This window comes from Maniola hyperantus, chromosome 19 (assembly GCF_902806685.2).
Source record: "Maniola hyperantus chromosome 19, iAphHyp1.2, whole genome shotgun sequence".
NCBI classification, from domain to species: domain Eukaryota; kingdom Metazoa; phylum Arthropoda; class Insecta; order Lepidoptera; family Nymphalidae; genus Maniola; species Maniola hyperantus.
In genome coordinates this window covers 5,895,367-5,909,908 of record NC_048554.1, presented here as the reverse complement: position 1 = coordinate 5,909,908, position 14,542 = coordinate 5,895,367, and the positions used below count along the sequence as shown (strand labels likewise).

Sequence of the window (14,542 nt, the reverse complement as noted above, 5' to 3'; positions counted from 1 at the left end):
AAGAATAACCATCAGGTGAAATACCAAATAACCAAATTAATCCCATTCCATGTTCCGCACAGTTAAAACAGCGTCAAAACACAGTATCAAATCAGATTTTATCCCAATAATCTAATCCCATATCTGTCAAGTTCTGTACAATAACATTAAACACCCTATTTTACGCAGAGCGCCTACGCCGATGTCGATTGAATTTTACGAGTGCAATCTGTCAAATGCCAATAGCCGAGGGTTCGACCCTAGGCGCGGAACCGAATTATCCCATTAGCCACAGGAATGGGGATCGCGCGAAAATGCGACGCTTCCTCGCTACACGGTTTGTTTGACTCATGTCTGCAGATTGCAGCCAGATTTTTTTGGTGTTTGAACGGAGAAAATCATACTAAGTAAATACCTGCTCGCTTAAGGATCAATGATGTGAAAATAATGGTCAATAGAAATATGTACCTAATCAAAATACTTAATTACTCATTTCGGGATCACCACATCACAGAACGACCATAGACCATAGAACTGTAGATAATTAATATGAACATCACACAGCCACATATACCGTACTCTCGAGTCCTGATGATACCTAACATTAAATAGGTAGGTAGGTACCTACGGAGTTTAATAATTCATACATGTGGCGCTTCATCTCTACTGAAATATAGGTGTTTTAATTTATAGCTTCAAAGTTTGAAACATCGCGTCGGCGTAAAGTTTATTCGGTATACTATAGGAAATATTATATGAGAGAGTGTGCCTAGATCTTTTTAACCTGGTTATTTCTTCACCTTTTTACTATCGTACTGCAAGGCACGTAGTCGAAATTACATGGACCTATGAAGCGATTTGCTTCCACGTTTTCAATTCAAACCGCTAGGATACGGAACGCTCTGCCGGCATTAGGTTTACCCCCCATCTTTAGTATGGATAGATACATTCAAGTCAAGAGTGAATACTGAATAGGCATCTTCTAGACAAGCGTGAATCTTAGGCTGCATCATCATTTGCCAGCAAATCTGATTGCAGCCAAGCGCTAGTCTATAAATTAAAAATAGTTCAATTTAAATTATAGAGATATCTACTAAGTACCTAGTCTTAAGTCTATCGTATCACAGCTCTCACAGCGATTTTTAACATGCTCTCTCACTTCCTAGTTCAGCAAAACACGTTGTATGCAGCTACCTAACGTGCTTAGGTAAACTCATTACCCGCGACCTAAATCTGCCTTCAACACACCACACTGAATTAGCTCCATTATGCGCTCCTGCTTACACGTTGCCAGTCTTGCTCTTTAATTAATGACACTAAATAGGAACTTTATCCAGCTCGCTTGTCCCCGGTTGTTCATTAGCCGACTTTAATAAACAGACTTTGAACAATGCGAGATGTCTTCTGCTTAACTTTCTATGTTGCTCTTACTAATTGTTGTCTCTTGTTTTCTGTTCAGAGCTGTGCATACGAGAACAACGAGAGAATATTAAAAAGGATAACAAGTTAACACCGCTTTTGTTTAGGTAGATAGTAGATACCTATATGGAAGCTTAGGTGATATGCGAATCTCGAATATAGGGCACAGCCAATAAATCAATACCGACGAATGAAATTGTTGAAAAAATTGGAGTGAATGTTTTGGTCATTGCATGTTACACCTAGTTCAGTTATAATAATATCTACAGTTGGTAATATGTAGTAGTTTATGAAATGGTTGTATAATAGGGGCTTTAATAACACGAGTTTAAAAATCGAGCCGCAGGCGAGGTTTTTAATAGTATCACATAGTACTTAATATATAGGTACCAGGGTTGTAGCGGATGCCAATATTTTGACATCCGCGGATACAGATGCGGATGCAGTTATTAGAAGTTCACATCCGCGGATGCGGATATCTGAATTAATGCGAATGTTCCGCATTTGCGGATGCGGATACGAATATCCGTAACATCTCCAATAGGTACCTATAGTTTGCGACAGGACGAGATGGCAATCGGGGTGAGGACGCCCCGCACCCCTGCACAGCCCCCGCGTTGTGGGTGAGCGTGGGTGACGTGCGGGTGTGCAAGGCGTACCCCCGATTCATACCTCGATTGCCATCTCAATCCGTCGCGAACTATAGGTATCACAGACTATTTTACTCTGCTTATATTCTGTAGATTTTATGTAAGTATGTAAAGCGAAGTTTATTAATAAAGTTCTAACATACTGAATACTGGGTAGATGCATATTGATTCTCAGCTATTTGGACCGCACATCCGACCGAGTGGAGTGCACCACAACTATTACGAGCTGCGGCAGGATGGGAAGGACAACTTTGCGATAGTTGCCAACGGAATTCCGCGATGGGATGCTATGGACGTGTGGTGCAAAATAACTGTGTCAACGTGTAACCTACTATGGAATTAATTTTAAAGCCTAAGGTTTTCAGCTATTTGGATCTCACATCCGGCCGAGCGGAGCATAACTAGGTACGACAGGATGGGAAGGACAACTTTGCGATAGTTGCCAACGGAATTCCGTGATGGGATGATATGGACGTGTGGTGCAAAATAACTGTGTCAACGTGTAACCTACTATGGAATTAATTTTAAAGCCTAAGGTTTTCAGCTATTTGGATCTCACATCCGGCCGAGCGGAGCATAACGAGGTACGACAGGATGGGAAGGACAACTTTGCGATAGTTGCCAACGGAATTCCGTGATGGGATGATATGGACGTGTGGTGCAAAATAACTGTGTCAACGTGTAACCTACTGTGGAATTAATTTTAAAGCCTAAGGTTTTCAGCTATTTGGATCTCACATCCGGCCGAGCAGAACATAACGAGGTACGACAGGATGGGAAGGACAACTTTGCGATAGTTGCCAACGGAATTCCGCGATGGGATGCTATGGACGTGTGGTGCAAAATAACTGTGTCAACGTGTAACCTACTATGGAATTAATTTTAAAGCCTAAGGTTTTCAGCTATTTGGATCTCACATCCGGCCGAGCAGAACATAACGAGGTACGACAGGATGGGAAGGACAACTTTGCGATAGTTGCCAACGGAATTCCGCGATGGGATGCTATGGACGTATGGTGCAAAATAACTGTGTCAACGTGTAACCTACTATGGAATTAATTTTAAAGCCTAAGGTTTTCAGCTATTTGGATCTCACATCCAGCCCAGCAGAGCATAACGAGGTACGACAGGATGGGAAGGACAACTTTGCGATAGTTGCCAACGGAATTCCGTGATGGGATGATATGGACGTGTGGTGCAAAATAACTGTGTCAACGTGTAACCTACTATGGAATTAATTTTAAAGCCTAAGGTTTTCAGCTATGGATCTCACATCCGGCCGAGCGGAGCATAACGAGGTACGACAGGATGGGAAGGACAACTTTGCGATAGTTGCCAACGGAATTCCGCGATGGGATGCTATGGACGTGTTTTTTTATTTTATTTATTTATTCAGATACAAGTTAGCCCTTGACTGCAATCTCACCTGATGGTAAGTGATGATGCAGTCTAAGATGACAGCGGGCTAACCTGGAAGGGATATGGCAGTGTGATAGGGATACAGTTATTTTGCACGTGTGGTGCAAAATAACTGTATCAACGTGCAACAGCTGATACCCTAGTAGTTAAGACGTCGTCAATAATCCTATTTAGGGGCTCCGGGGTTTGGCCACGGCCACGCACCTCTAACTTTCTGGAGTTATGAGCATTTTAAGTAATTATGTATCACCTAGTTTAATGACGAAGGAAAACATCGTGAGAAAACCTGCATGGAGCCGGAGATGATGATATAAAAAGGTAAGTATTTAGGGGTTTTGTTGAAATGTAAATATTTTTTATTGATTAGATTTTAACAAGTACTTTTGAATCGTCTAATACATCTACCACTGCTGGTTCGGAATGCCTTTCCTACCGAGAAGAACCAAGTTGAGTTGAATATTTTTTTTCAAAAACTGACTGAATTTTTTAGACTTGGACCACAGGCCATTTATTAGGATGTTTGAAATGTAGGGTTTGGGATGAGTAACTGATAGCTCGACTGCTACAAGAGACAGATAGATACACAGCTACCTAAGAAAATTGATGAAATTAATAATTTTACCTACTAGGTACCTACCTATTTATTTAAATAAAATTAATTTATCTTTGAGCGTGGACTTTATTTTTTCTTTTATGTGTAAGAACGATAAAATATTTTTTTTTGCTACAAGAGCTACCTCATGCATCAGGCATAAATCGTAAATCTATCATCATCATCATCAACCCATTGCCGGCTGCTCACTACTGAATGCGGGTCTCCTCTCAGAATGAAATGGTTTGGCCATAGTCTACCACGCTGCTCAAGTGCAGACTGGCGGACTTTGAGAACATTATGGAGAACTCTCAGATATGCAACCGCACGTCAGCCGCGCTCGCCCGCACCGGGTTAGCGCGGGGGCTGTGCGGGTGTGCGAGGCGTTCCCTTCCCGATTGCCATTTCTTACCTGTCGCGTAACTATACTTACTGTGAGGCCATTTTTGTAGAAACGTTTGCATGCTTTATTGATATAAGTAACCTCTTTCGGACTAGATAAGAAAACAAAATTTCTAATCGAAATAGTATATTTTACATTTATCAAAAATTCATATAATTTTATATAATAAGTAATCAATATTAATTCTATTTTTGCTCTATGATTATAAAAATAATGTCCTTACATAATAGTTACAATTTAAAACATAACATTATTTATAATAATTGTTTTAGAGTTAAATGAAAATTCATATATTAAATAATATGACGTTTTCCTATTAATATAATTACTACTATTTACAATAACATTTTTCGCAACTTTTTTACGGAAGACTATATTTTACTATTAATTGACTTCATTATTATTATTATTATGAGGGCTTAGCAATAATTTACGTCATGCCATAGCTACCATAATATTTTGATAAACAATTCAAAAATATAACTATCTTCATGGAACAAATCCCATGTCATTTTCAATTTATACAGATTTGAGAATTATTTGCAAAGATTATTGTAAAACAATTTGTCACATTAGTTTATTTAATACCTACGTTATTCGAATGAAATTATTATTGTCAAAGATTGTCTTGCTGAGGATGTTGCATTTAGTATTACTTTTATGACGTAGGTATAGTTAAAAAAATATCTATTAATATATGGACAGGGTACCTACTTACTAAACGAAAAATGTTGGTAAGTCAAAGTCAAAAGACATGGTTCCAGCGCTATAACAATTTGCGGGACTTATATCAAAGTCAAAGTCAAAGTCAAATATTTATTCAAAATAGGTACCTAATAAATTACTCTTTTTGATAGTCAGATGTTGGATTTGTAAGATATAGTGGTGATAATTATTACGCAAACTTAAAACTAAAGCTACGCCCTAGGGTTCCAAACGCGCCCAGGTATGAAAATAAATATTAAAAAACCGGCCAAGTGCGAGTCAGGCTCGTGCAGTTAGGGTTCCGTACTACAGTCGTATTTTTTCGACATTTTGCACGATAATTAAAAACTATGATGCATAAAAATAAATAAAAATCTGTTTTAGAATGTACAGGTTTCATATGATACCCCACTTAATATAGTTATCTCAAATTCACGGTTTTCAGATTTTTCACCAAATGTCAGCTATAAGATCTACCTACCTGCCAAATTTCATGATTCTAGGTCAACGGGAAGTACCCTGTAGGTTTCTTGACAGACAGACAGACAGACAACAAAGTGATCCTATAAGGGTTCCGTTTTTCCTTTTGAGGTACGGAACCCTAAAAATATTATATCTATCGTAAATCGAATGGTAATTATATTTTTTTCTAAACTGAAATATAATAATGTGCAAATAATCTGTGTTTGAGTGAAAAAATATTATGTAACTTAATTTTTTACTCAGTTTAAAATGTAAAATATAAATAGTGATAAGATTGTATTTGCATATAAATAGTTTTGTGTAAAAAATAATGTTATGGTGCTATATTACTCATAAAATTTAATTTAATTTACCATTCATGCCATCATGATATTATAACAGCAATATTTAGGTATATAAAAATACATTTTCATTTTGAGCACTATATTGAAAATAGGTACACGGAATTGTGGAAAATGTTGGCTTAGTACTTATAGGTACTTACCTTTATATTTTAATTGCATCAAAACGTTACTGTTATAACACAAAAACCAAATATTTTAAACTGAAATAAAAACTTAGGAAAAATAATTGGTAATTGATTTTGAAAATGTTCTGCGACGGCAGACGAAATGTAGTAATCTTAATATTAGCAATAATCAAATAATAATAATTTATACCACATGCCCGATAAAACTTCAACAGCTATGAATGAAAAATTGATGAAAAATGGAAATTATTTACATGTTAATAGAGCTGAAATTGTAAATAATAAATCGTCGATATTTTGCTGGTAACGATAATTTAATGTTTTACCCTGCAACTATAGGTCTAGTAGGTATAATGAATAACTATGCTTAGTTTTATTTTGTATGATAAATATTACTTAATAATAAAATATTTTAAACTAAAATGTAAGATCTTTAAGTGCCTGCTCTACCCTCCAAACAAAATAAACAAAAATATTTATACAATATTCTGTATATTATTTACATAGTTTAAATCTGTAACGGTAGACCAAAATCGGTATTAACATTTAGGAAATTATTATTTATGTGGAAATGTAATATATTTATCTAAGTAAGTAAAAATTTGCAGCATCGCTATAAAAATATCTGATTCGGTTGGCAAGCGCTGTAACTAATATAATGGCAAACAGCTTGAACTGCAGACATAAAAACTAAATGAGATATTTCTTATTTGTATAGCTAACATGATTGCCGTATTCGATTTATTACAAGGTTAATTTGCTTAACCTCTCCGCCTCTACCTTATTGAGGCAACGATGATGGGTCCCTTAGAATATTTCTGAAATAAGTAGATACAATTTAAAAAAATGCAAATTTTAACTAAAATCACCATCTGAAAATAATATAATATATTACATACTATTTTTTATCTATGACAAATCACTTGCGCCATCTAGTAGCGAGTAGCTGTTTTGAAGTTAATAAAACTATCTTTCATAATAGATGGCGCTGTCGTACATTTTTAACAACAGAATGCAAAGTTCTATATTTTACAATGATATAATATGAAGGAATTCCTTTTATGCGGAGATCTATAATATATAAAAAAGGAAAAGCAGACTGACTGATCTATCAACTGACAGTTAAAACTACTGGACGGATTGGGCTGAAGTTGGGCATGCAGATAGCTGTTATGACGTAGACATCTAGGTACTAAGAAAAGATTTTTGAAAACTCAATCCCTAAAAGGTTAGGTTAGGGGTTATATAGGGGGTTTAAATTCGTATATTCCACATGGACGAAGTGGCGGGAATAAGCTAGTATTATACAATTTAATAAGATCTTTAATACCTACTTAATTATATTATGCTCTCTCAACTAAAAAGCTTCTTTTTGTTTTACCAGTCGCCTTTTGATTATTTTAAAGCGCGGGCGGGTAGAAAGCAAATAAAGCTTAGGTCAGACTATACGAATCATAGATTATCGTGCATACAACCGATATTAGCTAACTTCACTGCGATACCTCTTTTCCTCCTTCTATTTAGAAAGACTGACATCATCGTGGCCTCAACAGAAGCGTAACTACATTCAGGCTGTACAGGGTACAGTGTCCCAATGGCTCATTGGTTAGAAGGTGGCGTCCCATCCGGAGAGGTCGTCGGGTGGAGGTTCGTCCGCGTCGGGCGGGTACTGGTCGAAGTTGTGCGTGTCTACAGCTGACTTCACGACGGGCGTGATTGGTGGATCCAAGGTACGCTGCGCCAGACCTTCCCAGTTAAAACCGTCGAACCATCTAGAATGTTACATTTTTTGTAAGGAATTATCTTATTAAATGACGATTTTATGAAGTACAGTACGCGGCAGAAAGTAATGTACATCGGCCTTTAGAATGACATGTCGGCTGTGTAGAGTGTTGTCTCTGTCACTCATACCTATATGACATTTTGTCGATCTCAATGACAGAGACAACGCTCTACAAATCTGCTATCTCCTTCTAAATGTCGATGTACATTACTTTTTGCCGCGTCCTGTAAAGCTTTTTATGGACTTTTGGACTTTGCCATCCAGGAGTAAAATAAGAAAAATCGGTCAAGTACCTACGAGTCGGACTTGCACGCAAAGGGTTCCGTACCATCGTAGGTACAATAATCGACAGTGTAAACTTCTGCAGGATCATCGTTCCCAGCTGTTATGGTTTGTGAAATTATTGTGTGAAAAATAAAGATTATTTTATTTTTTATTTTAATAATATACATTTTTTTTTTCATAAATGGTAATGGTGGTTTCAAAATTGCTAATGCGCGTGGCCGTGATTTTAGTGCCGTCAGCACTAGACTGAAGTTTCGAGCTGATGGTATATTTTTACATATTTTCATTTTGGGCTGACGTCAAAATGACGTCATTTCGATGTTAAGTATAGCAACAAGTCTTACTTGTGTTTCTGTATCTCAGTGATGCCGCCCCGCTGGTAGCCCAGTCGCTCGGCAGGGTTGTCACGACACAGTTTCTTGATGAGGTTGGCCGCGTTCCGCGTGATGCTGCGCGGGAACTCCACCGCGTCTATTCCCTTCAGGATCTTGTTGTAAGTCTTCATAGGATCGGTACCCGTGAAAGGCGGAGAACCGGTGAGCAGTTCGAACATTAGCACACCTGGAAATAAAACACTCATATTTAAAAAAAAAACCCCAAAAACTTTTATCAGTGCAGCAAAGTGGGGTGTGGGAAACAAATGTATGGGTGATTATGGGGCTGCCGATATAGTACTTTACCAGCGGAAAAGGTGGCAAAGGCGAGACATTCATTTTATTAAACATCTATTGAAGCGGAACTTTTATACTTAGTAGGTATCTTTGCGCGCACGGTTGCCGGAGAGCAAACTGTGACTGTGATCGAAACTCAAAATACATTTAGCGTCAGGAAAAGGACCTTGAACCGACACAGTGGGTGAATTCGAACACACGTACACAAGCTTTACTCCTGTCGGGTGTCACTGGTGGACGGAGACGTCACCAGTTTATTTTATTTGAATAATTTCTTTGTCTTGAAAATATTGTATTGTGTGGTGACCTTACCTAAAGACCAGTAGTCGGCACTGATGTCGTGTCCGCGGTTCATGATGACCTCGGGCGCGACGTACTCAGGCGTGCCGCAGAAGGTCCACGTCTTGCGGCTCGCTTGCAGTTTCTTCGAGAAACCAAAGTCCACTAGCTTCACGTAGCCTTTCGAGTCAAGCAGTAAGTTCTCTGGTTTGAGATCCCTGAGGAAAGAGGCCAATATTAACAGATTAATAATAATTAATGCCCTGACCTCCCGAATGGAAGGCCGACGTCATAATCAATAGGATATCAATCCCGGGCACACATTTGTACTTTTTTTTGTTATTTTGAGCAATTAAATATCACTTGCTTTAACGGTGAAGGAAAATATCTTGAGCAAACCTCCATGCCTGAGAGTTCTCCATAATATTCTCAAAGCTATGTGAAGTATGCCAATTCGCACTTCGCCAGCTTAGCAGACTCTGGGCTACTATAAACCATTCTCATTGTGAAAGGAGACCCGTGCTCAGTCGCGATCAGGCCGGCGATGGGTTGATCATGACAAATGATTCTGAATCATTACAAAATTTGAAAAAAAAAGAGTCACCTGTAAATTATATTCCTAGAATGTAAATAGTGGAAAGCTTCAACAACACACGCCGTGTAAAATCTTGTGGTTGCATCGTCGAATTGTCCTGAAAATATAATTTTATTTAATACCAATTCATATAAATCATTAGCCAAAACCTTGGCATCTAATTTAAGCTCAAAAGCCAAGCATGCTGACCAGATTTCTTCTTTAATTGATGACTGACATTAGCTAATGAATATAATCAAATTCCTAATCAACTCAACATTTCGAATTGTTTTCAGTCTTTTATACACTCTATAAATATACTTAATTTAATACCGAAAGCCATAATACCATAGTTCAAGGCCTCTGTCAGTATGTGTGTATGTATGTATATATTTCATTTCATCACAAAACACAAATTACAGGTAAGGTCTTATACATGTACCTACAATTTCGCAATGTCATTTTAGGTAATTTCTGACATGATCTCCTTTTTTGGCATGATGTAGCCAATGGGCTACATTGATTCTGATTCTGAGCAATACTAAATTTTAGAGTATTCGCATTCCCTTATTACTAATGTAATATGAAAAGGACCGACACAGTTTCACAGTTTTAAATTTAATTTAGAGCTGTCAAACCTCGTGTTTTAGCTGCCAGTCGCAAGCCTTTTGTTTAAATTTGTAGAGCGCAGTAAAGTTTAGAGACTAAATGTAAAATTCATTTTCGTTTTAGCAATATTAAAAAGAAAAAGATGCAGATGAAGAATGCAATTTAGTTTAGAGAAAGACAACAGAATCGACGCCATTGTCTCATCGTCAAGAGCCTTCTTTATTCGTTTCAGAGTGAAAGAGTACGTAACTCAGGCGATTTCAAATATACAGTTGTTAAGTTTTTCTCACCTCTATCCCTCAGTATAGTCCACAGCTCCCCACCAAGGCAAGTCTCCATCAGCATGTACAAGTACTTGCGATCCTTGAACGTCTTGTACAACTTCACAATGAATTCGCAGTTCATTTCCGACATGATCTCCTTCTCTGACATGATATGCTGCTGCTGCCTCGTCTCCACTATCTGAGCCTTCTTCATCTGCTTCAAGGCGAAGGACCGGCTGGAGTCACCGTGAATCTGGACCAGCTCAACGCGACCGAAGCCTCCGATACCAAGGGTCGCGATGATTCGTAGGTCTGAGAGTCGGAGATTCGCGAACTCTTCGTTAAGTCTGCAATGCAAAATAATTAAGGTTAAGTACGGATTAAGTGAATAATGGTTGCTGAGAAAATTTGTAATCTTACTAGGTACTTTTTTCGACATTTGGTAATTCGTTAGCATTTCAGAACAGTCTTGTTCGATGCGCAAACAAGATTTTTTTTTTTATTGTTTCATGATTTACCGCTGTTACGCGTCTATCACGGCAAAGAGCATTGTTTACTGTTCTTGGTATTAAAAATGTACTTGGGGCTGGTATTTTCCTTTTTTTTCTTATTACTTAGTGCCAATGAGCTCTTAATTGAACTACGACCTACCTTTATTTTTGGCTAATTAGTAGTTTTACTTTAATCTAAACTCATAAGTTTTACTGTTAAATAGAGAAATTGAGTTAGTACCAAGATGAAGAAGTACTGTGTAGATTTTTATGGTTTGAAATGGGTCGCTGGGTTAAAATATCATCTAATCTTATCCTTTCCTTTAAATGGTTAGTTTACTCTGTATTGAGGTCATTGTGTTGTGGTACAGCATTATCTACTGCCGCGAAAGCCAATTCTTTGGCGTTTCGCAACGGAGCCGTGAACAAAGGCTAAAGTATAAAATAATCTTGAAATCCATTAGACCTTGTTTTAATTAGTCGAACGAAAAATAAAGTACAATCGCCTACAATCAATAGTCGTTTATCACGTTCCGAAGTGCGGCTGCATTGTTTCAGTTGACAATACTCCGATAAAACCGCGAGAATCATCAATTGTGCCGGCTTTACAGCAAAAAGGTTCAAGTTTCTATGCCAAAGAGGAAAGTTAATAACCCGCGATTTACTTCCACTGTTCAATACTAATTTCTTTTACCATTGCGGTTGATTGATAGTGAAAGTGATAAGCGCTGACTGTAACGTTTGATGGTTTCGTAATTTATTAGGAAAATATTAGTTTTATTATTAACGCCTTCGCAGGTATAAAAATTACAGTTCACGGGTTTGATTTCTATATTACCTAACTCAATTTTGTAATTATTGTTACGTACAATATAATTATTTATAGTATATTAATATACAGCTGCGCGTCTTTTCTGTAGACAAAAACTTCCTTCTTTTAAAAAAAAATTGCTATCTAACGCTTAATTGACGAGATGGGGCAAGCTTGAAGCTTGTACTAAAAGTAGATACGATAATATTGTCGAGTAGTCCATCATTCAGAATTATCTCCCCTCTTTGACCGTTGAGATCGATACTTTTAAACGAAAGACAGCTTAGGTTGAGCTACGGAGGTTTCGATTTTTCTAGTTCATTTATATTTATATTTTAGGTATGCAAATCACTTACCGTACAACATATCCAAGTTTGCATTAACAGAAATACAGCATGTTATTCAATGGTCAGACAAAGGCGAACGCTCAAAATAGTAGCGTTTCAAAATAAAGCACTAAATACAATAGCATATGTGAGTATAGCGACTGTGGTCGCATTCTTGTGAAACCTATTGTTGTCCGTATCGGTCTTAGATGGGGTTTTTGTGAACTTGACACAAGAACTTAATGTTAATGTATACCACATTGTAAGGCATTGTGCGGCCTAGTTCCTACAACAAATTTCTTTATCTATGCAAATGACCCTATATGATATGCAATGGGTCAAGAAAATGACAAATCTTATTCCGCCCTGTCGCATCATTTAAAAACAACCTCTTTATTAAATTAAGGACTAACCTAGGCACATACTACTTAGTAGGCCTTGACTAAGTAACTATCTTTTAATCCCCTATCGGCTTTTTAGCCACAAATTAGTCTGTTTTTTATTATATCAAGAAGTAGTCTAGGAAATATCATCGCCTTCCTACGAGTATAAATGTGTGGTCAAATAGGTTTAATTCTGGTGCCATATTTTTCTATACTTTAAATAATTTGACAGATAAGTACCAAATTTTGGGGGCTGCAAAATAATCTTACCTTTGCCTATCATCGCCCTCGTCCTTATATTTGCTTCGGATCTCGTCCAAGGTGGATATGAGCTGGTTGAAGGTCTCCCGGTCAATAACGAGACAAGTGGTGCCATTCGGAGAGTCACAGATGATGTTCGCCGTCCGCAGATCGTCCCTGAAAATGTTATCAGTCCTAATTAAAATCACGTATGATATTTGGTAAATTCTGATCTGATGTGAGTCCAATTTTTGCAACCCTTACCTAATGGGTCAAAAGAAAAATTAGGATGAGGTATCTTAGTTAAAATATCTATCTAGATAATTTCAATTTGTTCTGGTATAGAACTAGTCTATCTTAGACATTGTCATGTCGTAAAATAATATTTAGGAAACCCTGTACAAAGACAATTTGAGTTATAATTAAGTAACTATGTGGTTACTGCAAACGTTCGATTATTTCATATAGCATGTTCCATTAGATTGTCATTATTCACTTTTTGTTCGCTTTATCACACTTCACACTAATATTATAAAAGCGAAAGTTTGTATGTGTGTGTGTGTACGTTTGTTATTCTTTCACGCAAAAATATTACCTTGGATTAACACATATGTTACTTTCTATCCCGTAAAAACACATGGTTCCCGCGGGAACATTTATTTTAGACATATATCCGTGCGGACGAAGTCGCGGGCTTCATCTAGTTATTATTATCTAAAGATCGTAGTCAAACATAAAGGTGTTGTGTAAGAACCAAAAGTCATTTACCCTTGTAATGCTTTCTCGCCAAAGAAATCGCCTTTCGTGAGAGTTCTAATGAATTTCTCATCGTTGCTATTTGGTGGCTTCTGCGTTACTTTGACCTGAAACGAAGAAAAACGTAACATAAATAACTATTTTAATTGATGAAAAGAAAGGATACTGGAAGATAATACAGTTGTGTAGAGGTAGGTATAGTACGCGAAAAGTCGAAATGGCAATCAGGGAGGGAACACGCGGTGCGGATTAAACTCCGATTGCCATCTCAACCTGTCGCGGTCTATACATACGTATGTTCCATTTTAGCCCCCATTTCAGAAGGTTGAAGACTGAAATCTTCAATGACTTACAAATATGAAAGCAATAAGTTTTTATTTTTGCTTTTTCTAGTAAATAGGCCAAGCCGATAATCTTTTGTCACTTTTGGTCATCGCATAGGTAGTATTGATAGACTTTTTTGGCCCGTTAACAATATTTACATATTATCTTTGACCCTAATAAGTAGACTTATTTGAATAAACCAAAACAAAGAACGATAACAGCTAAAGGGGCACTGGCACGGTCAAGTTCCGAGTATTGTAACCAATTTCCCTAGTATGTAATTAGAAGTAAGTGACGTAGATAGTTATACCTACATGGTTAGTAGCATATTCGTACATGTAGATACCGAAAAATAAATTGTTATGTTCCACCAGTGATTAAATATGTTCTGAGACTTGGCATCCTAGAGATGAACATGTTTATATGTAAATTAGGTAGGTAAGTATATGTTTTTGAACTAGCTTATGCCAACGACTTATACACAAATTTCAAACCCCTATTTTACCCCCTTAGTGGTAACGGATGTGTACGTTATAGTAGCTATCTGCACGCCTTTCAGCCCGATTTGTCCAGGCGAAGAGTTTGAGTTGTGCGTTGATAGATCAGTTTGTCAGTCAGTCAGTCAGTC

The 14,542-nt window shown here is 37.3% G+C and overlaps 1 protein-coding gene across 5 annotated transcripts in view; it reads right to left on the bottom strand.

The window, feature by feature from the left end:
* Nucleotides 1–4,571: 4,571 nt before the first annotated feature.
* Nucleotides 4,572–14,542, bottom strand: part of for (cGMP-dependent protein kinase for) — a 176,091-nt gene continuing 166,120 nt past the window's right edge. For all 5 annotated transcript variants that reach the window (XM_034979014.2, XM_034979015.2, XM_034979018.2 and 2 more), the window contains 7 exons: nucleotides 13,603–13,697; nucleotides 12,865–13,011; nucleotides 10,611–10,930; nucleotides 9,742–9,829; nucleotides 9,171–9,355; nucleotides 8,532–8,748; nucleotides 4,572–7,891 (listed from right to left, as the gene is read on the bottom strand). In XM_034979014.2, coding sequence (XP_034834905.1) covers nucleotides 7,726–7,891; nucleotides 8,532–8,748; nucleotides 9,171–9,355; nucleotides 9,742–9,829; nucleotides 10,611–10,930; nucleotides 12,865–13,011; nucleotides 13,603–13,697 — 1,218 coding nt within the window. In that variant the 3' untranslated portion in view covers nucleotides 4,572–7,725. The remainder of the gene's footprint in view (nucleotides 7,892–8,531; nucleotides 8,749–9,170; nucleotides 9,356–9,741; nucleotides 9,830–10,610; nucleotides 10,931–12,864; nucleotides 13,012–13,602; nucleotides 13,698–14,542) is intronic.